This window comes from Ascidia mentula, chromosome 9 (assembly GCF_947561715.1).
Source record: "Ascidia mentula chromosome 9, kaAscMent1.1, whole genome shotgun sequence".
Classification (NCBI taxonomy): domain Eukaryota; kingdom Metazoa; phylum Chordata; class Ascidiacea; order Phlebobranchia; family Ascidiidae; genus Ascidia; species Ascidia mentula.
Genome location: NC_138574.1, coordinates 562,087 through 587,549, shown reverse-complemented (window position 1 = coordinate 587,549; position 25,463 = coordinate 562,087). Strand labels below are relative to the sequence as shown.

General features: G+C 44.6%; 1 protein-coding gene across 1 annotated transcript in view; it reads right to left on the bottom strand.

Annotated features, from left to right (window-relative positions):
- LOC145913566 (titin-like) overlaps positions 1 to 25,463 on the bottom strand; it is a 134,262-nt gene that overhangs the window by 59,389 nt on the left and 49,410 nt on the right. The window contains exons 62-129 of the mRNA XM_083001283.1: positions 25,293 to 25,455; positions 25,005 to 25,186; positions 24,760 to 24,929; positions 23,743 to 24,033; positions 22,391 to 22,521; positions 22,200 to 22,332; positions 21,929 to 22,074; positions 21,577 to 21,793; positions 21,473 to 21,490; positions 21,299 to 21,301; positions 20,793 to 20,927; positions 20,469 to 20,695; positions 20,276 to 20,398; positions 20,054 to 20,217; positions 19,837 to 19,994; positions 19,533 to 19,774; positions 19,337 to 19,460; positions 19,103 to 19,270; positions 18,775 to 19,041; positions 18,556 to 18,703; positions 18,293 to 18,488; positions 18,041 to 18,230; positions 17,691 to 17,963; positions 17,475 to 17,588; positions 17,256 to 17,408; positions 16,921 to 17,190; positions 16,647 to 16,846; positions 16,359 to 16,516; positions 16,109 to 16,290; positions 15,714 to 15,977; positions 15,435 to 15,642; positions 15,150 to 15,306; positions 14,812 to 14,986; positions 14,336 to 14,724; positions 14,130 to 14,261; positions 13,810 to 14,064; positions 13,048 to 13,272; positions 12,646 to 12,870; positions 12,296 to 12,464; positions 11,916 to 12,215; positions 11,649 to 11,790; positions 11,426 to 11,592; positions 10,967 to 11,281; positions 10,528 to 10,824; positions 10,190 to 10,341; positions 9,875 to 10,127; positions 9,530 to 9,733; positions 9,154 to 9,353; positions 8,940 to 9,054; positions 8,668 to 8,870; positions 8,298 to 8,602; positions 8,106 to 8,220; positions 7,777 to 7,982; positions 7,439 to 7,676; positions 6,995 to 7,318; positions 6,803 to 6,917; positions 6,549 to 6,736; positions 6,343 to 6,457; positions 6,127 to 6,269; positions 5,852 to 5,981; positions 5,673 to 5,793; positions 1,802 to 5,577; positions 1,636 to 1,742; positions 916 to 1,522; positions 709 to 853; positions 484 to 635; positions 265 to 403; positions 63 to 199 (exon numbers count right to left, since the gene is read on the bottom strand). Coding sequence (XP_082857409.1) covers positions 63 to 199; positions 265 to 403; positions 484 to 635; positions 709 to 853; positions 916 to 1,522; positions 1,636 to 1,742; positions 1,802 to 5,577; positions 5,673 to 5,793; positions 5,852 to 5,981; positions 6,127 to 6,269; positions 6,343 to 6,457; positions 6,549 to 6,736; positions 6,803 to 6,917; positions 6,995 to 7,318; positions 7,439 to 7,676; positions 7,777 to 7,982; positions 8,106 to 8,220; positions 8,298 to 8,602; positions 8,668 to 8,870; positions 8,940 to 9,054; positions 9,154 to 9,353; positions 9,530 to 9,733; positions 9,875 to 10,127; positions 10,190 to 10,341; positions 10,528 to 10,824; positions 10,967 to 11,281; positions 11,426 to 11,592; positions 11,649 to 11,790; positions 11,916 to 12,215; positions 12,296 to 12,464; positions 12,646 to 12,870; positions 13,048 to 13,272; positions 13,810 to 14,064; positions 14,130 to 14,261; positions 14,336 to 14,724; positions 14,812 to 14,986; positions 15,150 to 15,306; positions 15,435 to 15,642; positions 15,714 to 15,977; positions 16,109 to 16,290; positions 16,359 to 16,516; positions 16,647 to 16,846; positions 16,921 to 17,190; positions 17,256 to 17,408; positions 17,475 to 17,588; positions 17,691 to 17,963; positions 18,041 to 18,230; positions 18,293 to 18,488; positions 18,556 to 18,703; positions 18,775 to 19,041; positions 19,103 to 19,270; positions 19,337 to 19,460; positions 19,533 to 19,774; positions 19,837 to 19,994; positions 20,054 to 20,217; positions 20,276 to 20,398; positions 20,469 to 20,695; positions 20,793 to 20,927; positions 21,299 to 21,301; positions 21,473 to 21,490; positions 21,577 to 21,793; positions 21,929 to 22,074; positions 22,200 to 22,332; positions 22,391 to 22,521; positions 23,743 to 24,033; positions 24,760 to 24,929; positions 25,005 to 25,186; positions 25,293 to 25,455 — 16,556 coding nt within the window. The remainder of the gene's footprint in view (positions 1 to 62; positions 200 to 264; positions 404 to 483; positions 636 to 708; positions 854 to 915; positions 1,523 to 1,635; positions 1,743 to 1,801; positions 5,578 to 5,672; positions 5,794 to 5,851; positions 5,982 to 6,126; positions 6,270 to 6,342; positions 6,458 to 6,548; positions 6,737 to 6,802; positions 6,918 to 6,994; positions 7,319 to 7,438; positions 7,677 to 7,776; positions 7,983 to 8,105; positions 8,221 to 8,297; positions 8,603 to 8,667; positions 8,871 to 8,939; positions 9,055 to 9,153; positions 9,354 to 9,529; positions 9,734 to 9,874; positions 10,128 to 10,189; positions 10,342 to 10,527; positions 10,825 to 10,966; positions 11,282 to 11,425; positions 11,593 to 11,648; positions 11,791 to 11,915; positions 12,216 to 12,295; positions 12,465 to 12,645; positions 12,871 to 13,047; positions 13,273 to 13,809; positions 14,065 to 14,129; positions 14,262 to 14,335; positions 14,725 to 14,811; positions 14,987 to 15,149; positions 15,307 to 15,434; positions 15,643 to 15,713; positions 15,978 to 16,108; positions 16,291 to 16,358; positions 16,517 to 16,646; positions 16,847 to 16,920; positions 17,191 to 17,255; positions 17,409 to 17,474; positions 17,589 to 17,690; positions 17,964 to 18,040; positions 18,231 to 18,292; positions 18,489 to 18,555; positions 18,704 to 18,774; positions 19,042 to 19,102; positions 19,271 to 19,336; positions 19,461 to 19,532; positions 19,775 to 19,836; positions 19,995 to 20,053; positions 20,218 to 20,275; positions 20,399 to 20,468; positions 20,696 to 20,792; positions 20,928 to 21,298; positions 21,302 to 21,472; positions 21,491 to 21,576; positions 21,794 to 21,928; positions 22,075 to 22,199; positions 22,333 to 22,390; positions 22,522 to 23,742; positions 24,034 to 24,759; positions 24,930 to 25,004; positions 25,187 to 25,292; positions 25,456 to 25,463) is intronic.

Sequence of the window (25,463 nt, the reverse complement as noted above, 5' to 3'; positions counted from 1 at the left end):
AAAACATTATGGAAGTTTTACTTTCAAGTAAACTGATTGAAAAGGAATATTTCAATTCTTACCAAGTATGTTGATTTTGATGTTCTTTGTGCATTGACCAGCCGCATTTTTGGCAATGACACTGTACACACCAGAGTCTTTGCGAATAGACTTCTGAATAATCAGGTTTGTTGTAGTTTCAGTTGTTTCAATTGAAACTCTGAAAAGGTAAGTTTGATTGATGTTAGAAGATCAAATATCGCCATGTAAGGTTGTTATGTTTACCTTTCAGAAGGTTTTATATCTTCCTCCACAAGCTTCCAGCTAATTTCTGGTTGTGGTTTTCCGTTGAATTTGGCGAACATGTCCACTGTTGCTCCCTCTTCAAGCTCTTTGAATTCCACCGTCTCGATGGTTGGGTAAACTGTTAAAAAATAATTCCGTTTTAGTAAAGTTCAGAGATAAATCCGATGTTAATGTATTTAATTTCTCAATTGTTTTTACCCAAGTCATCTTTGCAAAGCACAGGTCCGGCAATGTTGGAAGATCTACTGACACCGAGTTCATTTTCGGCAAGGACTCTGAACGTATGTTTTTCCGATGATTCCAACTCAGTCACAGTGTATGTGGTATCTGTTAGCTTGTCGGGGTTGCAGCTGAGAAAACAACATCGTGGTCAAACACTTGGTCCGGAAATAATTTGAAATACAAATTTGTTTAAACTTTTACCTGACCCAAGATTCACCAGCCTTGGAATCACGACGGGAAGATTGGCGTTGAATCTTAGGTGGCTTTATCTGAACATCCAGAGTTTGTTGAACCTCTTGCTCCTCGGAAACAGTTTCAATCTTGGACTCAGTCTTAACCTCCTCCCCTGTGCAGCAGGAATAGGAACATTACCAACACATTAACACAAGATTGCAAATATAAGCTTACGTATTAAACGTTCGACGATGTAAGTTTTCAAGGGCAAGTTGCCCATAGACTGTGGTGCGTTCCATTTCAGGGTAACCGTTTTGCCGGTGACGCCTGCAACCCTCAAGTGGGATGGAGGCTCCGGAATCGATACTGGATCGCGTGCCAGGATCGGGTCTTTCGTCTCAGCGTGGACACCTTGTCCGATAGCGTTCACTGCACATACCCGGAAGAAGTATTCGAATCCTTCGAGGAGATCCAACACATTGAACTGAGTGGCAGAAACCGAAGATTCGACTTTGACCCAACCGCGTCCGTCACCTCGACGCTTCTCGATTATGTAGGTTTGAATTTTGGAGCCACCATTGTTGCTTGGGGGTTTCCAGCTCAACTTCGCGGCCCTCTTTGTGACGTTGGAGATAGTAAGGTCAACTGGGGCTCCTGGAGTGTCTTTGACCAACACTTTACAGGACGATGTACGTGTACCGCCGACGTTTTTCGATACGACGATGTACCTTCCGCTGTCATCGCGTCCACATTTTGGGATCGTAACCTCGGTCGTATCTTCGGTGGTTTTCACAATTGCTGTTTCAGGCAATGGTTGCTTGTCGTCCTTCTCCCAAGTTGTCTGAAAAACAAGTCATTAAACTCAAATGCTTAATTCCTATTAAATTTCGTGTTTAATTTATGAATGTTTTCGTGTTAATTAATGAATTGATCACATGTTAGACACCCACATACCTCAGCAGCTGGACGAGCTTTGACGGTTGCGAAGAGCTTAATCGAGGAACCAGCACGAACTTCTAGGTAGTTTTGAAGCCCAACCTCCAAAGTTATCTCCGGGGCGCCTGTGAAAAAGCAGAAGTTTAATAAACAATCCATGTAACATTAACTGAAGACAACTTACGGATTTGATCTTTAACCTCGACGAGATCAGTGGGCATCGAAGCTTCGCCGACTCCAGCCTTGTTGACTGCAGTCACGCGGAATCGGTAACGAAGTCCGGTCTTCAGGTCTGGGATTTCAACACTGGTGGCATTTAAAACCTCTTTGTCGTCAACTGTGTGTTTTTTCCATTCGCAGCTAACTTCATCCTGGTATTCGACAATGTAACCAGTCACTTCACTTCCACCAGTATTCTCAGGTGCCTTCCATCCTAATGTCACAGACTTGGCAGTAATGTCATCAACTGATGGCGTCACAGATTGTCCGGGTGGGTAGATGGGATCCACTGCAATCACTGGGTCTGATTCCTCACTAAGGGGACCGTTGCCAGCTTTATTGACTGCGCATGCGCGGAATCGGTATTCGAGTCCTTCTTGAAGTTGGAGAGCTCGGTGCGAGCAGTTCACCAGAGGAGGTTTCGTAATTGGAGCTCTGCTCAACTTCTTCCATCTGTTAGAGCTGCTCTCACGCATCTCAAGCCAATAACCCTCGATCTCTGCCCCGCCGTCATCACGTGGTGGTTGCCAGGATACTAGCATGCTGGTTTTGTTTACTTCAGATGTTGTTGGTTTGAAAGGTGGCCCTGGAAGATCGAATGGATCCTTTGCGATGATCACTTCGGACTCAGCAAACACACCAACGCCCAGTTTGTTTTCTCCAGCCACTCTGTACTGATACTCCATGCCGGGGGTGAGTTTAGTGACGCGGAACTTGGTGTCGATGATGGTTGAACTGACCGGAGTCCATACTTTCTTCTTTCCCTCTCTCTTCTCAAGGACGTAGTTCATAAGATCAGCTCCTCCGTTGTCCTGCATCGGTTCCCAAGTAAGCATCAGACTCTCAGATGTTACTTTTGTTGGCTTGAAATTTTGTGGAACCGAGGGAACGTCTTGCACAACGACCGTACATCTGGCTGTTTTACTTCCAAACGAGTTGGTCGCAGTAACCGAGTAATGGCCGTCATCTGATCGAGAACACTTCTCGATGAAAACCGCATGTTGCTTTTCCTTTACAACAAACTTAAGTGCTTCTGTTTCCTGAATTGTGGTGCTCTCCCCCTTCAACCAAACGATCTCTGGAGCGGGAACGCCTGTGATTGTTGCTGGAAGGTAGATGGTGTCTCCAGCTCTTACTTGAAGCATTCCTTTTACACCGACGCTAAGGCTGGCCGTTGGAGCCGCATCTGGTTCCTTTGCTTCTGTAAGTCCAGTCAAGGCCGGTTGACCTTCGCCGACATTGTTCACAGCTCGAACACGCAAGATGTATTTCTTGCCCGTTTCAAGATCACCAGCTGTGTACTTGTTTTCTGTCACCGGTCGGGAGTTGCAAGGAACCCATTCCTCTTCACCCTCCAGTTGACGCTCAATCACGAATCCAGTGATCTTGCTTCCTCCATCGGAGCGAGGAGGAGACCAACGAAGACTGATCTCAGTGTCCTTGCGATCCTCAACCCGCAGATTCTCGGGTCGTCCTGGAACAACTAACGGCTCCTGACACAGAACAGGTAGCGATTCAGTGAAAGGACCTTTTCCCATGTCGTTCTCGGCACATACGCGGAATGCGTACGTTGTGCCTTCCAACACGTTGGTGACGTCAATTGTAAACTTGTCGGTGCTGCCGACACTGAGCCAAGCCCTCATGGACATGTCTCGTTTCTCAAGATAATATTTCTTAACACGGAGCCCACCGTTTTCTTCAGGTGTGTGCCACTTGAGGGTGATAGAGTTTCGGTTCACAGCACCAGGTTTCAGATCTTTGATTGCTCCTGGAACATCGTGAACGACAACAAGGCAAGTTGCACTTTTTGTACCGCTGCTGTTCTTCGCGGTGATCTTGTATTCTCCCCAGTCTGATCTTTGGCAATGCTTCACAGTAGCATTGGATCCTTCTTCAGTTTTTGTTACTAGAACACGATCAGATACGGCATCTCCTTGCTTTGTCCATGTAACCTCTGGGTAAGGTCGGCCGGTAACTTTAGCTGGAAGAACGAAGGTCTTCTCGGCATTTACAGTGATACCGTCAACGATGGCGGCGTCGAGCTCAATGTGAGGAAGGTCGATCATTTCTCTCGCAGCTGCCTCTGGTACTTCTGTGGGAGAACTTTCTCCACCACGATTACAAGCCTTAACCCGGAATGAATACATTTGACCCTCAAGGAGATTTTCAACTGTGAAGAAAGTTTCATCCAATTCCTTGTCGTTGCAACGGCTCCAAGAACCATCAGATAGTCTTTGTTCGACGATGTATTTCAACTTACTGTCGCCGCCATCACCTTCTGGTCGATCCCAGACAAGCTTAATGGAACTATTGGTCGTGTCTTCCACGTGTGGCTTGCGTGGTGGAGAGGGAGCGGTGACTGGATCTTCACACACTCTGTAGTCACTCGGCTGACTGAACTTTCCTTGTCCAGCCTCGTTTTCGGCGCAAACACGGAATTGGTATGTCGTGCCTTCAGCCAGCCCGCTGCTCACTTGGTATTCGAGAGTTCTGATTGGATCACGGTTGACACGTGACCACCTAGTGGATGACGAGTCTTTCTTTTCTAACCAGTATCCAGTGATGGAGCTTCCACCATCCTGTGGTTCGTTCCACCGCAAGGTCATGAACTTGCGAGTAACGTCAACAAACTCAGGTTTCTCGGGAGCTGATGGTGGATCGAAAGGCAGCTTGGCGATATAAGGGGCCGTCTCCAACCATGTACTCACGCCCATCTTGTTCTCAGCCGCCACACGGAAGACGTATTCCTTGCCTTCGACAAGTTTAGTAACTCGCCACTTTGTTGACTGCACCGTTGTTGAGATTGATGTCCAAACCTTTTTATTTGCTTCCTTAAACTCTAGGACATAATTAATGATGTCAGACCCTCCATCATCTTCAGGAACCTTCCACCTCAAAGTGATTGCTTCATTTGTTCCGTCGTCAAACGACCAAGGACCTTTGCAAGGACCTGGGACATCAAGAACATTAACGACCACTGTGCAAGTGTCTTTTCCCTGATCGTTTTTAGCTGTTATCTGATATTTCCCTTTGTCTGATCGTTTGGCTTCAGGTACGCTGAACGTGGTGACGTCACCATCACTCTTCACCGTCAGATTCCTCTCGGAATCTTCTTTGATATCTTTGCTGACCTTGTCCTGCTGAACCCAAGTAATTTCAGGTCGAGGAACTCCAGTGTATGTGGCCTCAATGATCAGAGGCTTTCCTGCTCTCACATCTACTCCTCGTCTCACGCTCTCCTCCACCTGGATGGTGGGAGGAGCAAGGGGATCTTTTGCTGCAATTGCTTGAGCGGTTTCTGCTCGTTGTCCAATTCCAATACGGTTGACAGCAGCGACTCGGTATAAATATTCCTTGCCCTCAATCTGTCCAAGAACGGTCACTGAGGTCGATTCGTGATCCCGGATGACAACATTCCATTGATCCGCATCTTTCTCCTTCATTTCAACGATGTAACTTGTAATGACGCATCCGCCGTTTGATGCTGGTCTCTTCCAGGAGAGGATGATGGATTTTGACCTGACGTCACTGAATGTAAGCTCCTCCGGGGATCCAGGAGGCGAGAGGGGATCAACAGCCATGATTTCCTTGGGAAGTTCAGCTGGTTTTCCGCCTCCAACTTTGTTGTGAGCGACCACACGGAAACTGTACTCGTTCCTGTGAATTAGATCCGTCACCTTCCAGGTATTTTTGCGAACCTCGGCAACCACGGGAGTCCACGTCCTGCGTCCGGCCTCGCGTCTGTAAGAAACGAAAAAAGGTTTGAATCTGAAAACCTATTTTTGATTTTGCCTTTAGGCCACAATGTGAAGTAGGTATATATGATCATGATTTACCTGTCGACAGAGTAAAACATGATCTCTGCGCCTCCGTCGTCCTGTGGATCACTCCAACTAAGTTGGCAAGTGGATCGGGTAATATCCGTAGCGGTAAAGTCGATTGGTGGACCAGGGCGATCTGGATTAAGGAAATTAATTACAAACACATTCCAAACCTAACTTACGTTGTTACTCACCAAGAACTCGGACCAAGCACCACCCGGTTATGGTTTCAAGCTTGTTGCTGAGTGTGAGGGTATAACGTCCACTATCCTGTCGGGTTGTCGCAGGAATAAACATGGTGGCACAGTTGTCCTCAAGTGAAGACTAAACATAATATGTTAAGTATTAAGTCCGGCATACTATGATACTCATTGTATGTAATATAATTTGGTTCATAAGTTGTTACTGACTGATAATTTGGTTCGGTCGGGACATTGTAAAATAAAGCCAAACTGGAGTACAATTTTACCTTAACATGTTCTTTAACAGCTTCGTCATCTCTTGTCCATGTGATGGTGGGTTTTGGAGATCCAGTAATCGGAACGCGTATTCTCAATTTCTCCCCCGCAACCAAAACAATCTCATCCTTGATCATCTCCATTCTCGGTGGACCTGTAAGTTAATATGGTTTTAATGACGAGTAACAACTTCCCTTAATACAAGTGAAAAGCAAACATGATCTTACAGTCCGGTTCTTTAGCGACAATGGCCTCTGTGGCGACACTTGCGTCGCTAATTCCAGCTTCGTTGATTGCGAAAGCTCGGAAGATGTACGCGCGTTCCTCGCGAAGCCCAGTGACCTGAGAAAATCAGCAAGTATTAAGGTAAGTTTTCGTCAAAACTTTAACAAAAGCAGCGACATACATGCATGTGGTTATTCAAACAATTTACCTGTCCTTGTAGGGTTGTGAAGGGAGTTGCGTTGCATCGAACCCATTCCTCACTTCCGTCAAGACACCTTTCAATGTAATAACCAGTTATGTCAGTGCCTCCATTCAAGGCAGGCAAAGTCCAAGATAGCGTCACTGATGTTGGTGAAGTCGTGACTGGCGCCAAGTTCAGCGGTTCAGTAGGTGGACCTACGTAAGATATAACCTTGGTTAGGCAAAGTCTTACAAGCATGGATTAAGGTTTAAAATGTGTACGTTTTGGGTCCTTGATGGTCACCATGTCGGTTGGTTCACTTGGTTTTCCAACCCCGGCCTCGTTTTCTCCACTAACACGGAACTGACATTCTGTGTTTTCTTTCACAGCGGTGATCTGTTCGCAAACATATTATGTGTATTTAAGTAAACAAAATGGAACTCAAATTAATAAAGTTAGAACGTTTTATTTACGTTCAGGCTTCGTTGTTCTCCATCAGCTTGTCCAACATTCGTCCATTTTTGTCCCATCTTCTCGCGTTTCTCTATGACGTAACCGGTAATAGCGGCCCCACCGTCGAATACGGGTTCCCGCCATTCCAGTTTAACGTGATGACGACTGATTTCGTTGATCTTAACACCACGTGGGGCGTCTGGGGCGTTGAACATGCTCACAGCGGCTATGGGTTCTGATTGGCTCCAACCACTCAACCCCACTTCACTGAAAGCTGCAACGCGAAATTCATACGAACCCCCTTCCTTAAGCTCATCCACCGTGAAGGTTTCAGTTTCCAATTCCTGGAAGAATACGTAAATATTAAAACTGCAAATTGTTAAAAAAACTTAACAGTGTTGCACGTTGTGGTGAAGAAGTGGATGTTGTGTTTTTAAACTGGTCAGAACATTACAAGACTTTACCTTGGATACAGGTTGCCATGTCTGTCTTCGTAGTTCACGTTTTTCGAGCAAATATCCTTTGATCTTTGAACCACCGTCATCATCCGGTCGTACCCACTGAAGCGTGATGCTTGACTTGGTCGTTCCGGCTGACTTAAGATCACGTGGTGCACTTGGTGGTTTTACAACAGGTTTGCAGATGACTGCCTCCGACTCATCGCCTGGCTCTGATTGGCCAGCTGGGTTGACAGCCACGATTCTGTACAAAGACATGAGTTTCCAATGTGACCAACAAAATTTCAAGAAATGGTAAATACGCAATTTATAAGAAGGTATGAAAGTACTGTAACAAAACTGACCTGAACATGTATTCAAACTTGTTTGGTACAAGGTCGACCACCACGTGTTCAACATCCGGAACATTCAACTCCCACGGTACAAAGTCCTCCTCCCAACTCTCAGCATCCGACTCTTTCTTCCGGAGCTGTATGATGTAGCTGCTTACGGGACTTCCCCCGTCGCATTCTGGCGCCCTCCAGCGCAGACGACAAGTGCATTTTGTGATCTGAACAATAATTTATGTCAAATACATTTGCGTTTTCGTGATTGTTTACTTTGAGAAATTTATATTCCTGTGTGAAGTCGTAAGTTACTGCTCTGCATTACTTTGAGAAAGTTTAAGTCTTACCTCCATAACATTTGGTTTTCCTGGTTTGCTCGGTGGCTTAACTGGATCCTTGGCTGCTGTGCCTTCACTGGGTTCACTGGCAGGTCCAACACCGGCCAAATTCTCAGCCGAAACCCTGTCAAGCATAATCCCACAATGTTGCAATCCAATACACATTTAAAATCAACCTCATAACAAGACAATCATCTTTACCTGAACGCATACACCTTGTCCTTGGTGAGACCAGTGGCGCGATACGAGAGTGTGTCCGCATCCAAAGGTTTCTTGGAAACTCGCATCCAGTTATGACTTCCGTTGACATTCATCTCTACGTAATATCCGGTGACTGAACCGCCGCCACCCGACATCGGTTCGCGCCACGTCACTGTCATTGCGTCACGAGTGACGTTGCTGCACTCTGGGGCTCCAGGTGCTGGTGGGGGCCCGTACGGGTACTTCGCCACGATCGGGGCGCTTGTTTGTGGTTCACCCACGCCGATCTGGTTCTCAGCCGTTACCTTCGAACATATATACGTTAAGTTGCGTCCAACGGAAATCGAACCCATAACCTCTCGATTCCCACCTGGAATTCGTATTCCTTGCCCTCAATAAGTTTCGTGACCTCGAAGCGAAGTGCATCTGGTTTCACATTTCCGCTCAATTTTGTCCAAACATGACGAGTAACTTCTCTTCGTTCAACAGTGTATCGCTTCACCGCGGTTCCACCGTTGTCGACTGGTGGCGTCCAAACCACAGTGCACGAATTCTTCGTGATGTCTTCAATGTCTGCAGGCAAATGTGTTTAATTTAACCCATTCACATACAGGGTATAGTGTTGCAGGTAAGCTGACTCACCAACTGAAGCTGGTTTTCCTGGTTTATCCATGACCTCCACCATGCAGTTAGTTGAAGCTTTGCCAAACTGGTTTTGGGCAAACACGGTGTAATCACCCGAGTCTTCCCGTTTCGCCTGTTAAACCACAATATGGTCAGCTTTCTGATCATATTATTTCTATAGCGTATTTATGTATTATATATTTATTTCACCATTTAATCCCGCAAAACTTACCATGAGCACCCTCAAGGTCGATACACCGTCAACAAGGTCAACTGTGACTCGTTGGTCGGAAAACAAAATGACATCGTTACAGCTCCACCTAGCGGATGGAAAAGGTCTTCCGGCAACTATAGCGGGAATTTCTATCATGGAGCCGGCTTTAACTGAAACTCCTTCAATCACGCTTTGGTCGAGTTCCACTGTTGGGGCAGCTGCAATTAACAAGGAATTGTTAAGTACATTATCATATTTTTAAACAAAAAATACTGCACTGTATGTTTACTATTCTATATGCAATCAGTTAGTCACCAGTTTGCCACTGCTAACAACCAAAATAATACAGCAGCTAGAACTCCACTCCACAAATCATCAGTAGGAAATCAGTTACCTTCATCAGACTGTATGAGGATCGGTTCGGTCGGTTCGCAAGCTTCACCAGGTCCAAGTCTGTTGACAGCCAGGACCCTGAAACACCATTTGGTGTCAGTGGGAAGTTGGCGGACTGTGTAACGCAACTCCAAGTGTGGAGTTTGGTTATCACCGACGAAACGAGCTTGATCTTTGCCTTCTGGCCTCTTCTCGATGATGTACCCTGTGTTGAAAACATGCGAGTTATCTTCTGTGAGCGACTGAGGTACATTTAAATAAGTGTTATTTGTTTTAATATTACAAGCACAAAAAGTTAATATAAAAGTATAAGGTACAGTTTGTAAAAAAACGCCCAAATCTTTACCAGCTATTGCTTCACCGCCGTCGAACTTTGGCATGCTCCAGCTCAGACAGACCGAATCCTTCTTTACGTTGGAGTAGTTAAGATTCCTTGGAGCATCTGGAACAGTTGGTGGATCGAGTGCGACCACAGGTTCGGCAAGTTCCACATACGGACTCTTTCCGTATCGGTTCATTGCGCAGATTCGGTACCGATATGATTTTCCCTTCTTCATATCCGTCACACTGCACTCGGCGGCATCGCACGACCCAGGCATCTGGATACAAACGTATTGAATTGGTCATTCGTACGGTTCGCCAACGGCTTTTAGTTTCGTACCTTTGTCCAAGCTTTGCGACCCTCCTCATTCCGTTCAACGATATAAGTTGTGATTTCTGAACCACCATCGCATTCGGGAACTTCCCATGACAGATAACAACTGGTGCTGGTAATTTCCGCAACCTTGGGGTTGCGAATCGAACCTGGTTTGTCTAAAAATTTCGGCAAAAAAGATCAAATTATTTCAGCCCTTGAAACACGGATGAGAATGTGAGGTGATGCGCGGAACGATGTGAATATATGACATGCGTAATGTAAAAATAATAATTGTCCTGAGGAGAAAACAAATGTTGTGTTTAGTAAAGTCGGACACTTTGTAGTCGTCACTTGAAACTTACCGACGACAAGGACATTTACATCACACACAGCTTTTCCCTGATCGTTCTGAACCACCATCTGGTAAACTCCCTTGTCCGACTCCCGGTTGCTTGGCGTAACAACTAAGCTTGCGTAAGTCGCTCCGTTGTCGGTTTTCACCCGTTCGTCGTCATCAGTGAGAATCAAGCCATCCGTGACGCGCACCCACGTGACTGTGGGGGCGGGAAGACCGCTGATTGGTGCGTTGATTCGGATTGGTTCGGGAGCTACCACAGTTATTTCGCGTTGTTGTTCGGGAAGATCGAACGATGGCATTTCTGAAAGTAGCAACGAATTTTTTTAAACTGTACACAGGTTTACTTTTGACTTTTAGATCAGAAGAGTCGGAGGCTTGAATAACAAAGTGTGAACAGACATTTAAAACTTTCATTGAATATTGAGTATCAATATATAACGTACTTGTTTCGTCCTTGGCGGGAACGGAAGGCGTGGCATTGCTAGGTTTCCCTTCGCCAATCTTGTTGACTGCCTTCACTCTGTACGAATACTCGTGTCCTTCTTCAATACCAGAAGTTACCACGAAAACCAGTTTGTCAACCGCCTCCATTCGACCAACTTCGGTCCACAAACCGCTCTCGTCGGCTGCGTCACACAACTCGATGACGTACTCGGTCACGGGAGTTCCCCCGTCGGATTTGGGGGAATCCCACGTTAACTCGATGGAACTCTTTGTCACGTGATCGTAGCGGAGGTTTCGTGGGTTGGAAGGAATTTCTACAACAATGTTTGTTTTATTTAAAGTGTGTCCGCCACGACGAAGTGTGTTTCATCGGCGTAAATTATGTCGGTTGTTAAAACTGATTTTCCAAGACACCAACATTTCGCACAGCAGATTAAAGTACAGCAGCACGTTCTCACCGAGTGGATCCTGCATCTTAGTAAGTGATGAGGGTGAACAAGCTTTTCCCACGCCCGCTGCATTCTCAGCAGCAACCCGGAAGCAGTATTCCTTTCCAGGTGTCACTTCCGGTTCGCACACTGAGCCTTGAAACTGATCGCCCTCAACAATCGCACATCGCGTCCAACTGGAAAAACCTCATTATTAGAATCGCGAAAAACCATTGTGATCATTATGACGTACTTTGTGTGAAGTTTGTCTCGTAATTCGACAACGTAAAGCGTAATTGGAGATCCACCATCAAATGACGGTGCTTTCCATGACAACGTGACGTAATCGTGACGTACTTCGGTCAACGTCAAGCTCTGTGGGGCTTCGGGCAGTTCTGTAGGTAAATATGATCAATTTTAATTAATGTTGAGTAATACTCAAGAAATATTTGGAAAGTTTTTTTTACATTATAAAGTTTATATTATTGTTGTCAGTTAAGGTCTAAAATTCATATGTTACCAAATTGGGATTTCGCAAGAATCGGGTTCGGTATCTCCGCTGGTTTCGAAAGTCCGACTTTGTTTTCGCAGGAGACGCGAAGCAAGTAAGAAGAACCCGTGGTCAGCTTCTCAACCTTGATCTCTGTCTCCTCAGCTGCCTCGCAAACTGTCTGCCACATCTTCCGCTTGATGTCGCGCTTCTCCACAAGGAAGCTGACAATGGGGGAACCCCCGTCCTGTTCAGGTTCCTCCCACTGCAAGGTGGCGCTGTTCGCTGTTACCTCGGTAATCGTGAGGTTAATTGGAGGCTCGGGTCGGTCTGAGTGGAAAAAATGTTGATTAGTTTAACGGTAAATGTTTATTTGTAAACCAACTGAAGAACAAAGGTTAAAATCTTACCGATAACAGTGACTGTTACGAAGCAGCAATCCTCGCCATACTTGTTCTTTGCAACCACTTTGTATCTTCCTGCGTCACAAAGGGTCGGTTTGCGCATGCGCAGTTTCGTTGACTCCGGGGTAATTACGAAGCTTTCACTGGGAACGCGAACCAACGAGTCCTCCTTCTCCTGCACGAATAATATGTCAAAACTATTAAACATGCGGTGATACTTATAGTGCAATATAGTCACGGTACTTCTAACTGTGTACATCAACAGTATCTCTACGTTGCTCATGTTGTGCACAGCTTTTTGCCCACAAGTCAACCGGCTGAGGCTTAGAATGTAAGTTTGTAGTATGTCTACTAACCTTAAACCACGTGATTTCTGGTTTCGGCATTCCCTTGTAAGTCACTGGGACCTCGCTAACGACGTCAGCTTTGAGCAAAACTTCATCTTGTTCAACTTCAAGGGAAGCAGGAACCGCAACGTCGATGATTGCCGCGGTTTGGACGTCGGTTCCATCGCACTGGGCGGCGTAACGACCTCGATCTGACCCGGAAAACTCGGTGATTTCCAAAGTGTGTTTCTTTCCCTGCAAAAATACAAAAACACTTGGTTGGAATTAAATATGACAAGAATCAATAACTGAATTGACCCTCGATATGATGCCTTGGAATTACACACAAAGGCGCGTCATTCCTAAAGTAACCGTACATAAACAGTAATACAAAGTGATGTTAATACTTGCTAATAATATAACGTTGTTTACCTGTTCAGCAACTTTAATAGCATGCCGTCTGTCTGTCTTGATAATATTTGCATCCACACTCCAGACTACATTAGCGAATGGTTTGTTGAGCAGGCATTCCAACACACAAGTCTTGTTCGGTTCGCTGTCTCGATCCCAAAGCTTTTTATCGAAACGCAGCGGCGCTTCGGTCACCAGTAACCTTGCCTTGCGTTCTTCTCCATTCAACCGGCATGTGTAAGTTAGCTGCAAGAAACACGTTGTTAAAATGTCTGCAGCTGCTTCAGATTAGTGATGCGCATATTGTGAATAATCAATGTAGAAGCTTACACCCAGAAAACCTAGGTGTTAAGCTCTGTTTCATGCTTCACATTTACATCATCATACGCAACGCACAGCCAGGGTTCGAACTACTGCGCTTTGCAGCACAAGACGTAACTTCTCCCAAAGCTGCAAGAAGGCTAGACAAGCTGCGCGCCCAAAACACGCTCTTTATACGAGACGCGGGGAGCAAGATGAATAAAAGAGAATAAGTGAGCGCCGAAAGGATTGGATTTGCGCTCAAAAGAAAAAAAGGCGGTGATAAACGAAAAAAGAGCTGTGTTTTGTAACAATTGCACATAGTCGTTCGTTGTCCGTTATATTACATTTACTCAAATTAATATTAGTTGCAGGGTTAAGGTAGGCCTAATTGCGAAAGTGCTACCATTATATTCAGCTTTGAAGTGATAGAATTTTGTGTTGGTCTTAATTAATGTTAAATAATAATAGCAAAGTTCTCACTTCGTCTTCGCCGCGCTTGCAGTCAATAATGACGAGGGTTCGAGTCAAACCAACTGCAACCACTTGTCTCTTGGCATCGGGGATAACGGGCTGACCGTCAGCAAACCACTGAACTTTTCCGCCAAGCTCGGTGAGCTCAACATCAATACAACCACGTGATCCTTCTTCTGCTGTAACGTCGTCCAACTTGTCAGCAGCAAAGCGAGCTGGTGGCGGACCAACCAGCAGGCGAGCAGTGGCAACAAAGTCGGCAACCTTTATATGTGAATGTACAGTTAATATCACACAGCATATGTAAGTGTTACTTTGCTTTTTTTTACCTTGGCAGTAATAATGCTGTGGTCGTCGCGAAGGCAGCAGTCAGCTAGTTTCAGGTAATATTCAAATCCTTCGCTATACATTGATACATTGTCGTCAGCTTGCAATGGCTTTCCACCACGAAGCCAAGTGACCTGAGCATGACAAAAATCACATGTAAAAACTCATGTTTGTTAGGCGTGATTATTATTGCCGGAAACATCTTTACCTTGACGCCTTGCTTGTTTGTAGTTCCGACAAATGTGGCGGTTTCCTTGGCACACACTTTGGCATCAGTAGGAGGGATTTCAAATATTATCGGTACAACTCCCAGTTCAACTGTTTTGGTTTGTGCGACGCCTTCGCACACAGCGTAAACACTTCCGTTGTCTTCCAAGCAAGCATCCTTCACCAGCAATGTACGGGTGAGGCCATCTTCGCTTGAACTGATTGTGATTCTGTTTTTGTTTTCCTTCAAAAACGCATCGGTAACTTCGACGTCTTTGTAGAACCAGACCAGGTTGTAGCGGGATTTGCTAATCGCGCACTGGAATTGTACGTCGTCAGTAGCGACACAATGTACGTCCTCCGGCTCGGTAATAATACCAGGTGGGATTTCTGTGGAAAACATCATATTAAAGCAAAGTAGAGACAACATAACAATACTGTGGTTTTGTAAAGGCAGAAAGTGATTTAGGCACAAACCGTTGACTGTCAAGTGTGCAGTGGTTGATGTTTCTTCGTTGCAAACGCGAACTGTGTAATCTCCAGCTTCTTCCATTTGCGCTTCAGCCATCTCCAAGCGACGGAAAACTCCATCAGCAATAAACTTAAGGCGGTTGCTTTCCTTCACCAACGCCCCGTTGCAAAGCCACTCAACCTGAAGTAATTAGTATGGTTAAAATTCTGCAGTGAGCCGTACCAGTCCCTTGTGTCTTGACTAGTAAGCTGCTAAACTACATTACCAAGTGAGATGTTTGTCATTTTACTTTCTTGGCCCTTCGGTTTTAATGAAACGTTGTGATGTAACAATAGATACTTACGTCCACATTCGGTCTGGACAGCTCACACTCCATTGTGATGTCATCACGTTCAGTGCATTCAACTGCTTTCAAGTCTGTTACGAACCAAGCTGGAGGATCGTCCACATTTAGAGTTGCTGAGCATGTTTGATCGGCGAAGCAGCATTTTACTGTAAGTCTACATATAGAAATATTGCATGTTGGTTAGTGAAGTAGGGTATGAGGTGTTTTTGGCCCTCATTAAAACGCCAAGGCAAAATCTAACCCAAACCATTAGTCAAAAAACGCCGGTTTTAAGCAACTTGCCTATCTTCGACTGTGCAGTCGTTGATTGTCAACTTGCGAATTTTGTCGTCTGTTTCAATGACGAAACGCTCGGAAGCGGAAAGTTCCTGTTCACCCAGAAACCACGTGACTTCTTGATCACGTGGAGAAACTTTGCAGGAGAACTTTGCTGTCCCAAGGTGACCTACAGCCTGCTCTTCGATCTTCTCCAAAAACTCAACCGGGGCTTCTGCAAAAGTCAAGAAAACTTTGTCAATTTCTTGTTAGTCTTTAAATTACTAAACTATCACTGAAACTTGCCTTCGATTGTGAGGATTGCTGTTGATTTTGCGAATCCGGCCACCGCTTTGTACTGACCCGCGTCCTCGAAATTGGTCCATGGTAAAGTCAGGGAATGGATTTTCTTGTCGTGGATTATTAGAACACGCTCGCTTGCGATCACGGGGAGGTTGTCCTTGTACCAGTTTACCGGCATTTCGGGATCCGAAATTTCACAAATCAGTTTTATTTCTTCTTTCTCAAATGTTTTCGAGTCGGAGAGCTTTGTGATAAATTTGATTCCGTCTGAAACACAATATTATGGGTTGAGAAATTTGCAAAATTTGAAGGAATGTTCTTTAGTTGTTCTGTAGGTCCAGTAGTTTTCCAAATAATGCATATGTTCATACCGTATGAAATCTTTACCAAACTCTTACCTTTCACAGACATCTGTGCGGTTGTTTTAAAATCGCCCAGAGTACAAGTATATTTTCCCTTGTCCGCTTTGCAGATGTCCTTGACAATGAGTGACCTTTCCAAACCTACGCTCACGCATTCGAATTTGTCGGACATCTCGATCGCCTTGTTGTCTTTCACCCACTTTACATTTCCAACATCCCTTAAAACACACAGTTTGTTTATATTATGTCCGAACTTTAAAACTCCTTCCCTGATAATATACCCTACCTTGCGAGCATGCAGGTAAAAGTAGCGGAGGGTTGTTCCTCGACAGCCTCGATGTTTTTCAGTTCTGTGACAATTTTGTTCGGTTCCTGGGTCACTGTTAGTCGTGCTTCTGTCTTCGCTTTGCGAACACGACATGAGTAATGCCCATCATCACGAACCTATGAAGGAAATAGTGTTGTTAAGCAATTGAACCAATGCCTTGCATTGGCAGTTTACTACATTTTTGACAGAGTTATTTTTTGCTATTAAAGATGGCAATTACATAAAAGTCGCTGATTTTGGTCTTACCGTGATATTTTTGATGACAAGCTGTAGTTTCTTGTCATCGCGATTTACAACCAATCGGTCTGACGTCACTACCGGTTTGCCAAAGTGACACCACTCAACCGCAACCGGTTTGGCTGTTGTGATGTCACAATCGAATTGAGCTTCCTTGCCCTCACGAATGGAAAGCTTCTTCAACTCTTTAGTAAACTTAATATCCAATTCTGATAGGAAATATGAAGTTTTTAGTGATGTTACCAGATGTTTTTTAACATTGTTCCTCGTGGTTTCAGCTTACCTTTGGCAATAACTTTACATGATGTTTTGGAGTCTTTACCGTCACAGGTGTAAGTTGCGGTATCGCCCACAGCAATATCAGGGAAAACCAAACGTCGAACGACACCCTCAGATTCGATCACGTGTTTCTCATTGGATTCCACTTCTGCATCGTCCTTGAACCACGTGACTTGCGCATTAGCGCGGCTCACATGACACTCGAGAACGACACGGTCCATTTCCTCGGAAGTCAACTCACCCTCAAGTTCCTTCGGGAACTCAACGGGAGGTTCTGGAATATTAAAATATAATAAACAGTGAACGTAAAAATATATTGAATCAGGATGGGGGAATTACCTATCACTGTGAGACGTGCTGCACATTCAGCTGTCTTGGAGACGAACTTGATTTCCGAGCTGTCTTCCAAGGTGCATGCAGCCAGTTTCAGAGTGTGAAGAGTTCCTTCTTCAATCATCTCAACATCGTGGCTCTTAACTAACTTCACATCGTCTGCAAGTAACATTCGTATTAAGTAACACATACACCGTGGTCAAGATCCCAACGCATTTTTATTACCTTTATACCAGACGTGCGGCACGCAGTCGTAGTTGGTTTCCACTGTGAATACAGCGGTCTCTTTCTCGATCACAGTGAGGTCTTTGAGCTCCTCTGTGATCTTAACCTCGATTTCTGTAAAACAATTGCGTTGTTTTATGTCAATTCTTATATTACCTGATTTCCTTTGCCTTGAGTAACTTTATAAGTTACAGTTAATCTGACAATAAGTCATACCTTCAACGAAGAAAGTGGTCATTGACGATTCCTCTTCAGCTTGGGCCACAATTTCCACCCCGTAATCATCCATGCTTGCATGGTGGATTGTCATTCGATGGACTGTGCCCTCACCAGTAAGGTCAATGTTCTTGGTTCTCGCCATTTTGGCTCCATTCTTGTACCATATCACTTCTACGTCATAATGGGACAGCTCGATCTCGAATGTCACCTCTTCGCGTTCCACGACGCGTGTTGTTTCTTCGAGTGGACGAAGGAACTTGATGGCTCGCGCTGTCATGAAAATATACATGTGTTTGATGGTTCTTGGGCAAAGAGTCAAGGTTTCATGTTTAAACCTATTTTCTTACCTTGGACCGTGAGTTTGGCGCTGGTTCTCGCGTCATCTGCATCGCAAGTGTATTTCTTCTCGTCATCAAACGTGCACTGCTTGATGATGAGAGTGCGCTTGCATCCGTCAGCGATGATCTGGTACTTCTCAGAGTCCCGGATGATAGCACGTCCCTTGTACCACCGAACCTCAGCGTTGGCGCGTGACACCTTATTTCAATCATAACAGTTAGTAAGTTGTTTGACTCTGTGCGATTATTTCAAACCCTTACTTCACATTCGAAGACAGCTTGGGCTTTTTCTTCGATCACCAAGTCTTGGATCTGTGTCACAAACTCAACCAAAGGTTCCATCACCGTGAGGAAGGCCTCGCTGCTCGCCTTCGACGCAACAAACTTCACACTTCCTCCTTGGGCGCTTGTCACCTTGTTGATGGTGAGTCTGTGTTTGCGGCCCACAACCTCAATACTGTGAAATGGTGTGAGTTGTTATTTGAAGTACAGAGTATGTATTGGTTGTTTGAGCCGAGCCTTACATTGTATTGTCGTCCTCCTTGGCAAGTTGTTCGTTGATGTACCATCTTGCTTTGACGTCATCGTGTGAAATCTCAGTTTCAAATGTCACCGATTGAAACTCGGTGGTTTCGACGTCGCGAAGATCTCGGCGAATCTTGATGTTGCGACCTAATAGAAGAGGAAGCGAAATTGAGGATTAGCGTTTACAATTTTTGAGTTGAAAAAGTAAAGTGTCTTACCTCCGACAGTTAAAGCAACGCTGGTTTCGTCAGCTTCACATTTGCAGCTGTACTCGGCCTCGTCACTGTACAGAGCTTTAAGAATGACCAATCGTCGCCAGCATGACTCTGTGACGAATTCGATCCGTTCGTTCTCGACCAATTGCTCGTCTCCTTTCCACCACGTGACCTCGGCCTGGGCACGGCTCACTTCACACGAAAGTTCAACCACGTCCATTTCGGTCACCGTAACCGGTCGAAGCTTCTTGGTGAAGGTGATTGGGCGTTCTACACAACAATTTGGGTCAGAAACCTTAATTCCGGCGCAATTTTAAATCAAAGTTAATACCTTTGATGACAACTGACGCTGACGTCTGGCATTGGTCGGCGTTGAATGAGAACTCGGCAGCGTCATCTACTGTCAAGTTTTTGATGGTCAAGCTGTGGTTTTCCCCTTCGGCGCGAATCACAATCAAGTCGGTTCTTGCGACTCGAACTCCGTTGCGGTACCACGAACCTATGACGTCACAAACGGGTTTAAGAAAGTTGAATTGTGACTATCAGTTGAATCAATAATACTTACCGGCGATGTTTGGTTTGTTAAGTTGACAAAGGAGGGTCGCCGTTTCACCTTCAACGACCGCTTGATTTTCAAGTCCTTGTACAATCGCCAGCTCTGTGGTGATCACTTTCAACTCGGCCCCAGCCTGAGAAGATTATTGTCAATTGTTTTCTTTGGCTTTGCACTGATCCTAGTTTATGTTGATCATACACAATACCTGCAAGTTTTCAGCAGTGAGAGAAACAGTTCCAATGTCATCCTGGCTGCATTCGGTGAAGGTTATCTTGTGGCAAGCACCCTCTGATTCGATCAAAACTCCTCTTCCCTTTTGAAGCTTAACTCCCTTCTTAAACCAGGTTACAGCCACGTTGTCGAAGTTGAGTTCGCATGCGAAAGTTGCCTTTTCACCTTCTTGCACCGTCTGATCTTCCAACGGTTTAACGAACTCAACCAAACGAGCTGAAATGCAAACCAAGTAGAGGTTGCACAATGTTCCACGTTTACTTACAAGAGTGCTTTACCTGTAACTGACAACTTGGCAGTCGACTTGCTGTCCTCTGCATCACATGTAAAGGTCACTTCGTCATCATAGCTGACGTCATGAACAACCAAAGTTCTAACAGTGCCTTCAGCTGACACTTCGTACTTCTCGCTGTTCTGTATCACGGTTCTTCTATCCCTACAAATCACAACAGTTATTGCAATGTTGTTTGTGTTTGTGTGTCGCTGAAAACAAACCTGATCCATTTAACGTTGGCGTCTGCCCTGCTGACTTCGCACGTAAAAACTGCGTTGCCGAACTCTTGGGCCATCTGATCCTTGAGTGGTTGAACGAAGGAGACGGGAAGATCCATTACCATGACATGAACGCTGGTGCGAAGTCGTCCAGCCACCATTGTAAGCTAAAGCAACATGAAGTTGTTTAAATGTGCTTCGGTTGATTACAATTTGTGTCGTTACCTCTCCTCGATGTGAGGAATCAACTTTCTTGATGTTAATCGATCTTTTTCTTCCCGATTCAATGATTTCCACATTCTCGCTTTGCTTCATCTCTTCGCCATTGAGCAACCACTGACAATGGACCTTTGCGAAATAACACAAAGTTACACCGTGCACCTTATCACACAGATAGAAATCTTATTGATCTACAAACCCGCTCATCGGATATTTCCATGTCAACCGCTGCCTGTTCTCCCTCACACACGTTGACGTCACGTGCTTTCTTCAACAACTTAATTTCTTTCTCCTCGACTGTGACGTTGGATGTCGTCATAGTTACGCCGTTCTCGGACTCGCAAGTATATTTTCCCTCGTCTCCAAGGGAGAGGTTTTCGATGCACAACTTCCTCTTGCGTCCCTTAGTTTCTACTGTGTATTTTCCTGTGTACGGGATAATGTGTTAGCTGAGGTGTAAACGTTTACAGGAAAGATAATTTTTTGTTTGAAATTTTGTCATTGTCTGGTTTATAGATCTTACCTGGTGTAGTGGTGACTATTTTGCCATTGAAAGTCCAATTAACTTTTGCGTGCGGTTTGTTAACTTCACATTCAAGAACAACGTGGTCATGTTCGCTCGAATGGTTGTCGCTCAAAGTTTTCAGGAAGCGTGCACCTTTATTATACAAAATGTTAGTTAGGCAACCACAAGCCACTTCCATTAGCTGGTGTCTTACCTTCTTCAACCGTGACTTGTGCGGCTGTGTCTTTTGTGCCTACTTTACATGTGTAGGTGGCGCCATCGTCCAAGGTAGCTTTTTCAACAACTAGTGACCTCGTTGTATCGTCGGAAATAGTTTTGTACCTTCAAATTATGGTCAGCATAAAGATCAAGAAATGCTGCTGTCGCAAAATGTTTTATTATTTGTTGTTGTACCTTTTTTGTGTGGTATCAATTTCTTCTGTATCCTTGAACCAAGTGACCTTGGCTTCAGGGTCGGTTACTTCGCATGAAAGCACGACAGTATCGTGCTCTGTGCAAGTTACTGGCTCCAGTTCTTGAACGAACGCTGTGTCCAGAATGGAATGGGATGTAATGACAATGACGTGATTTATCATGCAACTACTTTTTATATATGATTAATGGTTGAAAATGAGGCGATTTGTGGTAAAATATGCGCATACTTATCACAATCCTATGCAAATGTATATTGTACGTACCTGCTTCGGAGGGTTTCACTGCAAATAAAAATACGTGGTAGTGTTAGAAGTGGGTAATGAGAAGTGTTTGTTTGTTTGGAATATTTGGCGTTAAAAACACATACCTCTACAAACGGTTACAACATCAGGGTTTGGAATGGCTTGACATTTATATTGCGCAAAATCTTTGCTGGTCACATCCGTAATTTGAAGCACGTGGCTTCTTTCCTTGGCAGATATTTGATAGTCTTTGCTCTGGTATATTTTCTCGTTGCCCTTGTACCACATCACAGGTACATTAGGATGGGAGAGTTCGCACTCAAGTGCAATAGTGCTCTTCTCCTGCAACAAAGTTTGAAACTTGTTGGAAACGAATGGTTTTGTCGTAAAACTTTCACGCTCGCCAAGAACATTTATGGCAAACCTTAGCACAGTGTACATGTACATTACCAGTGAACTTTTTCTAGACTTGTTTACCTCTGGGCATTGGTCCTCTAAAGGTTTTGTAAATTTAAGTCCGGGAATAGGTTTCAGCGCCACCGTTTCTGGCTCGGGCTCAGGTTCGGCCTCGATGTGGCGGATTTTCTTTTCTAAAACGCTTGGCGCTTCCTCCTGCACTGCGGCTGCAAATTAAATATCGATTATAATTCAACCATAAATTGTTTCTTAGCATCAATATCACTGTGTCAATATTACTGCGGTTCCATACTGATTTAATATCAATCAATCTTGGAATTGTTAAACTCACGAGTTACGGCAAGGTTTGCTGTAGTTTTCTTGTCGCCAAGGCAACATGTGTAAGTGACTTCATCGTCCATTGTACAATCGACGACGATCAACCGGCGGAGACTCTTCATCGACAGTGTCTTGTATTTCTTGTCCTGCATATCCACGTTTAGTAATTTATCAGACACACAGTTGTTTACGGGGTTTGTTTACCTGTGGGTTTATTTGTTTTTCACCGGCAAACCAGGAAACCTTTCCGTCTACTCTGCTGATCAAGCATTCGAAGGTTGCCTTCTTTCCTTCAACGACCGTTTGGTCTTTGAGCTCCTTCAGGATGTCATCACCTGAAGCAAATATTTACGTCAACAACAGTCAGGACATGAGGCCTGTGATCTTTGAGTAAAGCGTGCAGTGTGCCATGAAAACAGATAAGCATAAAAGAAGCACTTTGTTTTGCAACCATAGCACTATGGTCGTGTAAGTGCAGAATTGTGTTTGATGTTAGCTTTTGCAAATCAGGTTAGACATCCACAAGCATGTGTGTAGATGATGACGTGGGTGATGTTCGTACTTATGGCTGGAACGGAGATAACTGCCACAGACTCCGTCAATTCTTCGTTATCCAAAATACGACAGGAAAACTTGGACCCATCATCCACCTCGCGAGTGACGTCATTAATAGTAAGCCGCCTGGTGGCGCCAGATATAGATGTCTTGTACCGCGGGCCAGGTTTGAGTTTGGCGCCGTTTCGGAACCATTGGACGCGCGCACGCTCACGTGACACATTGCACGTTAACGTGAGACTTTCGCCCTCGCCCACAGTGACGTCATCGAGGGGTTTGGTGAAAATTACAGCTGCAAGTTGATATGATGAAAAGGGGGTGTGACGTGATGCATTGCTGGGAGTCGGGTAAATTCTGTTGCGATGAATTTTACAGGAAAGCGCCAAACAATTATTCTATTTACTATTGGCGATTTTACTGTTTGTTAAAACGGAAACCCCGTCCCAGGAAATAACATTACGTGAATGATTCAAGTTTATGGTAGAAATGCCGTACTTGCGTCTATCTCGATATTAGAAGAAGCGCGTCTCATCAAGTCACGCTTGAGCGCGCATGTGTACACGGCCTCATCCAGTTTTATCGGCTCATGAATAGTTAAGCTCAGTAGCGACCCCTTGCGGGACATGGTGAACTTGCCACCGGGATAAATTTGTTTTTCACCCCGGAGCCAAACGACCTCCTCGTTCGGTCGCAAGAGTTCGCATTCTATCGTCACCGCCTCGCCCTCCCGTACTTTGCGATCCTCGAGAGGTTTCGCAAATACTTCAGGTGATGCGTTTTGTGTTCGGAAAATTTTGGATCCAAGGGTTTGGTGTCAAGTGTAAAATGGCGGAGGGTTTAATTGAAATATGATTGATATGATTTTGGGTACATATGTAGGAGGTTATGAAGAAGAAAAGAGAGAGGTCAGTCAGATTGTGGGACACAGTTTTCGAACAAGATAACTAAATTACCCATGATTTTACGAAAACACACTACGCAAATAACAAGGTGACATTTACCTTCAGGGGAAAATTCAAGTCTCGCTGACGTTTTGTCTTCACCGAATTCGGCGTGTGTTGCTTTGGCTGTGATTGTCGATTCGTCATCAGGACGCATGTCCTTCACCACCAGCCTGTGCTCAGCTCCTCTCTCGAGTGCTTTGGAGGAAATCTCATATTTGCGCGACTTGCGCAGTTTTGTGTCGCCCTTGTACCACGTGACATTGGCATCTTCAATATTAACTTTGCATTCAAATGTGGCCTCCAGTCCTTCCTTGATCCTTTGCTTCTCCAAAGGCTTGGTGAAAGTAACTGCAAAACATGAAGCTATTATAGAAGGGAAACAATATAAAATATTGGTGGTTTTAATGAATGAGTTGGTGAGTGGTTGAATATAAACATGGAGGATGGAGTTGTTTTTGTGAGGAAACTCACGCTTTGCTAAATCACTTCGTTTGGTTTGATCCACTAACACTGCTGCTGCATCAACTTCTGTTATGGAAGCGGGTAATAATTGTTCTTTGTCGACTTGCGTCGTTTCAGTTGGTTTTGGTTCAACAACAACTTTTTGCGATTTTTCTTTCAAAGTCACTTTTTCTTGGGGCAAATCTTTCGTTCTTTCCTCAGTTGCTTCCACAGACTGAGGAATAACTTTTTGTTTTGACTTCGCATCTCGCTGATGCGTTTTAACTTCCGCTTCTACCATCACTTTTTTAGATTCAACTTCCTCCATTGTTTGTGGTTTGTGTTTAATATCCAGGCTCAAGTGCGTAACTTCTTCTCTATCCTTTATAACTGCAGTCGCAAGAGTTGTGATTCAATCGCTTTAGTTTTATCCGTGTGAATAAAGGGGAGGGATTTGTCTAAGATTACGTCACAAACTACGTAATCCGGAACTCGTTTAGTAGTAATTACGTTAGTCACAATGTTTGTAAACCTTCGAGTCTGACACGGGTTTCTGGACGTTTTAGGCGAAACATAAGCTTTAGACATGACAACGTTACGTGTAGTTTATGTGGTGTCTACTTGTGTTCTTACCTCTAGGTTTTGACAAAGAGAGGGATGCTGTGGAGGAATGAGGTCCGGCAACCACTCTGTAATCTCCGACGTCTTGCTCGGTCATGTTCTTGACAACCATCATGTACATGGTTCCCTCATGTAGTATTTCGTATTTACTACAGTTGAGGATTCGTTCATTTCCCTTGTACCTAAAAATTACATTAAGCGTCACTAGAGTAATGCCCACAACCCAATATCACTGTGTATGGTCCCATGTTACTCACCAGTTTATCTCAATGCCTGGCACGTTGATTTTCAACTCTGTTACAAATTTTGCGTCTTCGCCCATAGGAGCGCTGACGTCGGAAAGGTCCTTGAGTACTTTTACCGGTTCGGAGATGGACAAACTCCTCGTCATAAGTTTGTATAAATCCCGAACTTCGGCTGCTTCGTCTTCAACCGATTTCTGAAATTAGGAATATTTAAAAAAAATATTGTAATATTAGGAACCTCTACATTTGCAAGCACATGATACGATGCTCGCTTAACAACTGATAATTCAACCAAGTTACCGGTTCTTCTTTCGCTTGCATCTCTTCAAGATGTGTCAGAAGTTGTCTGTAGTCTGTGATGCCGTAATGTCTTGCGTACTTCTCGTATTCTTTAGGGTCGACTTCTTTCAAAAGTTCGGTTATAGTTTCCAAATCCATTTCTTCCTTTTCCTTTACTGGAGCTCTGGAGGC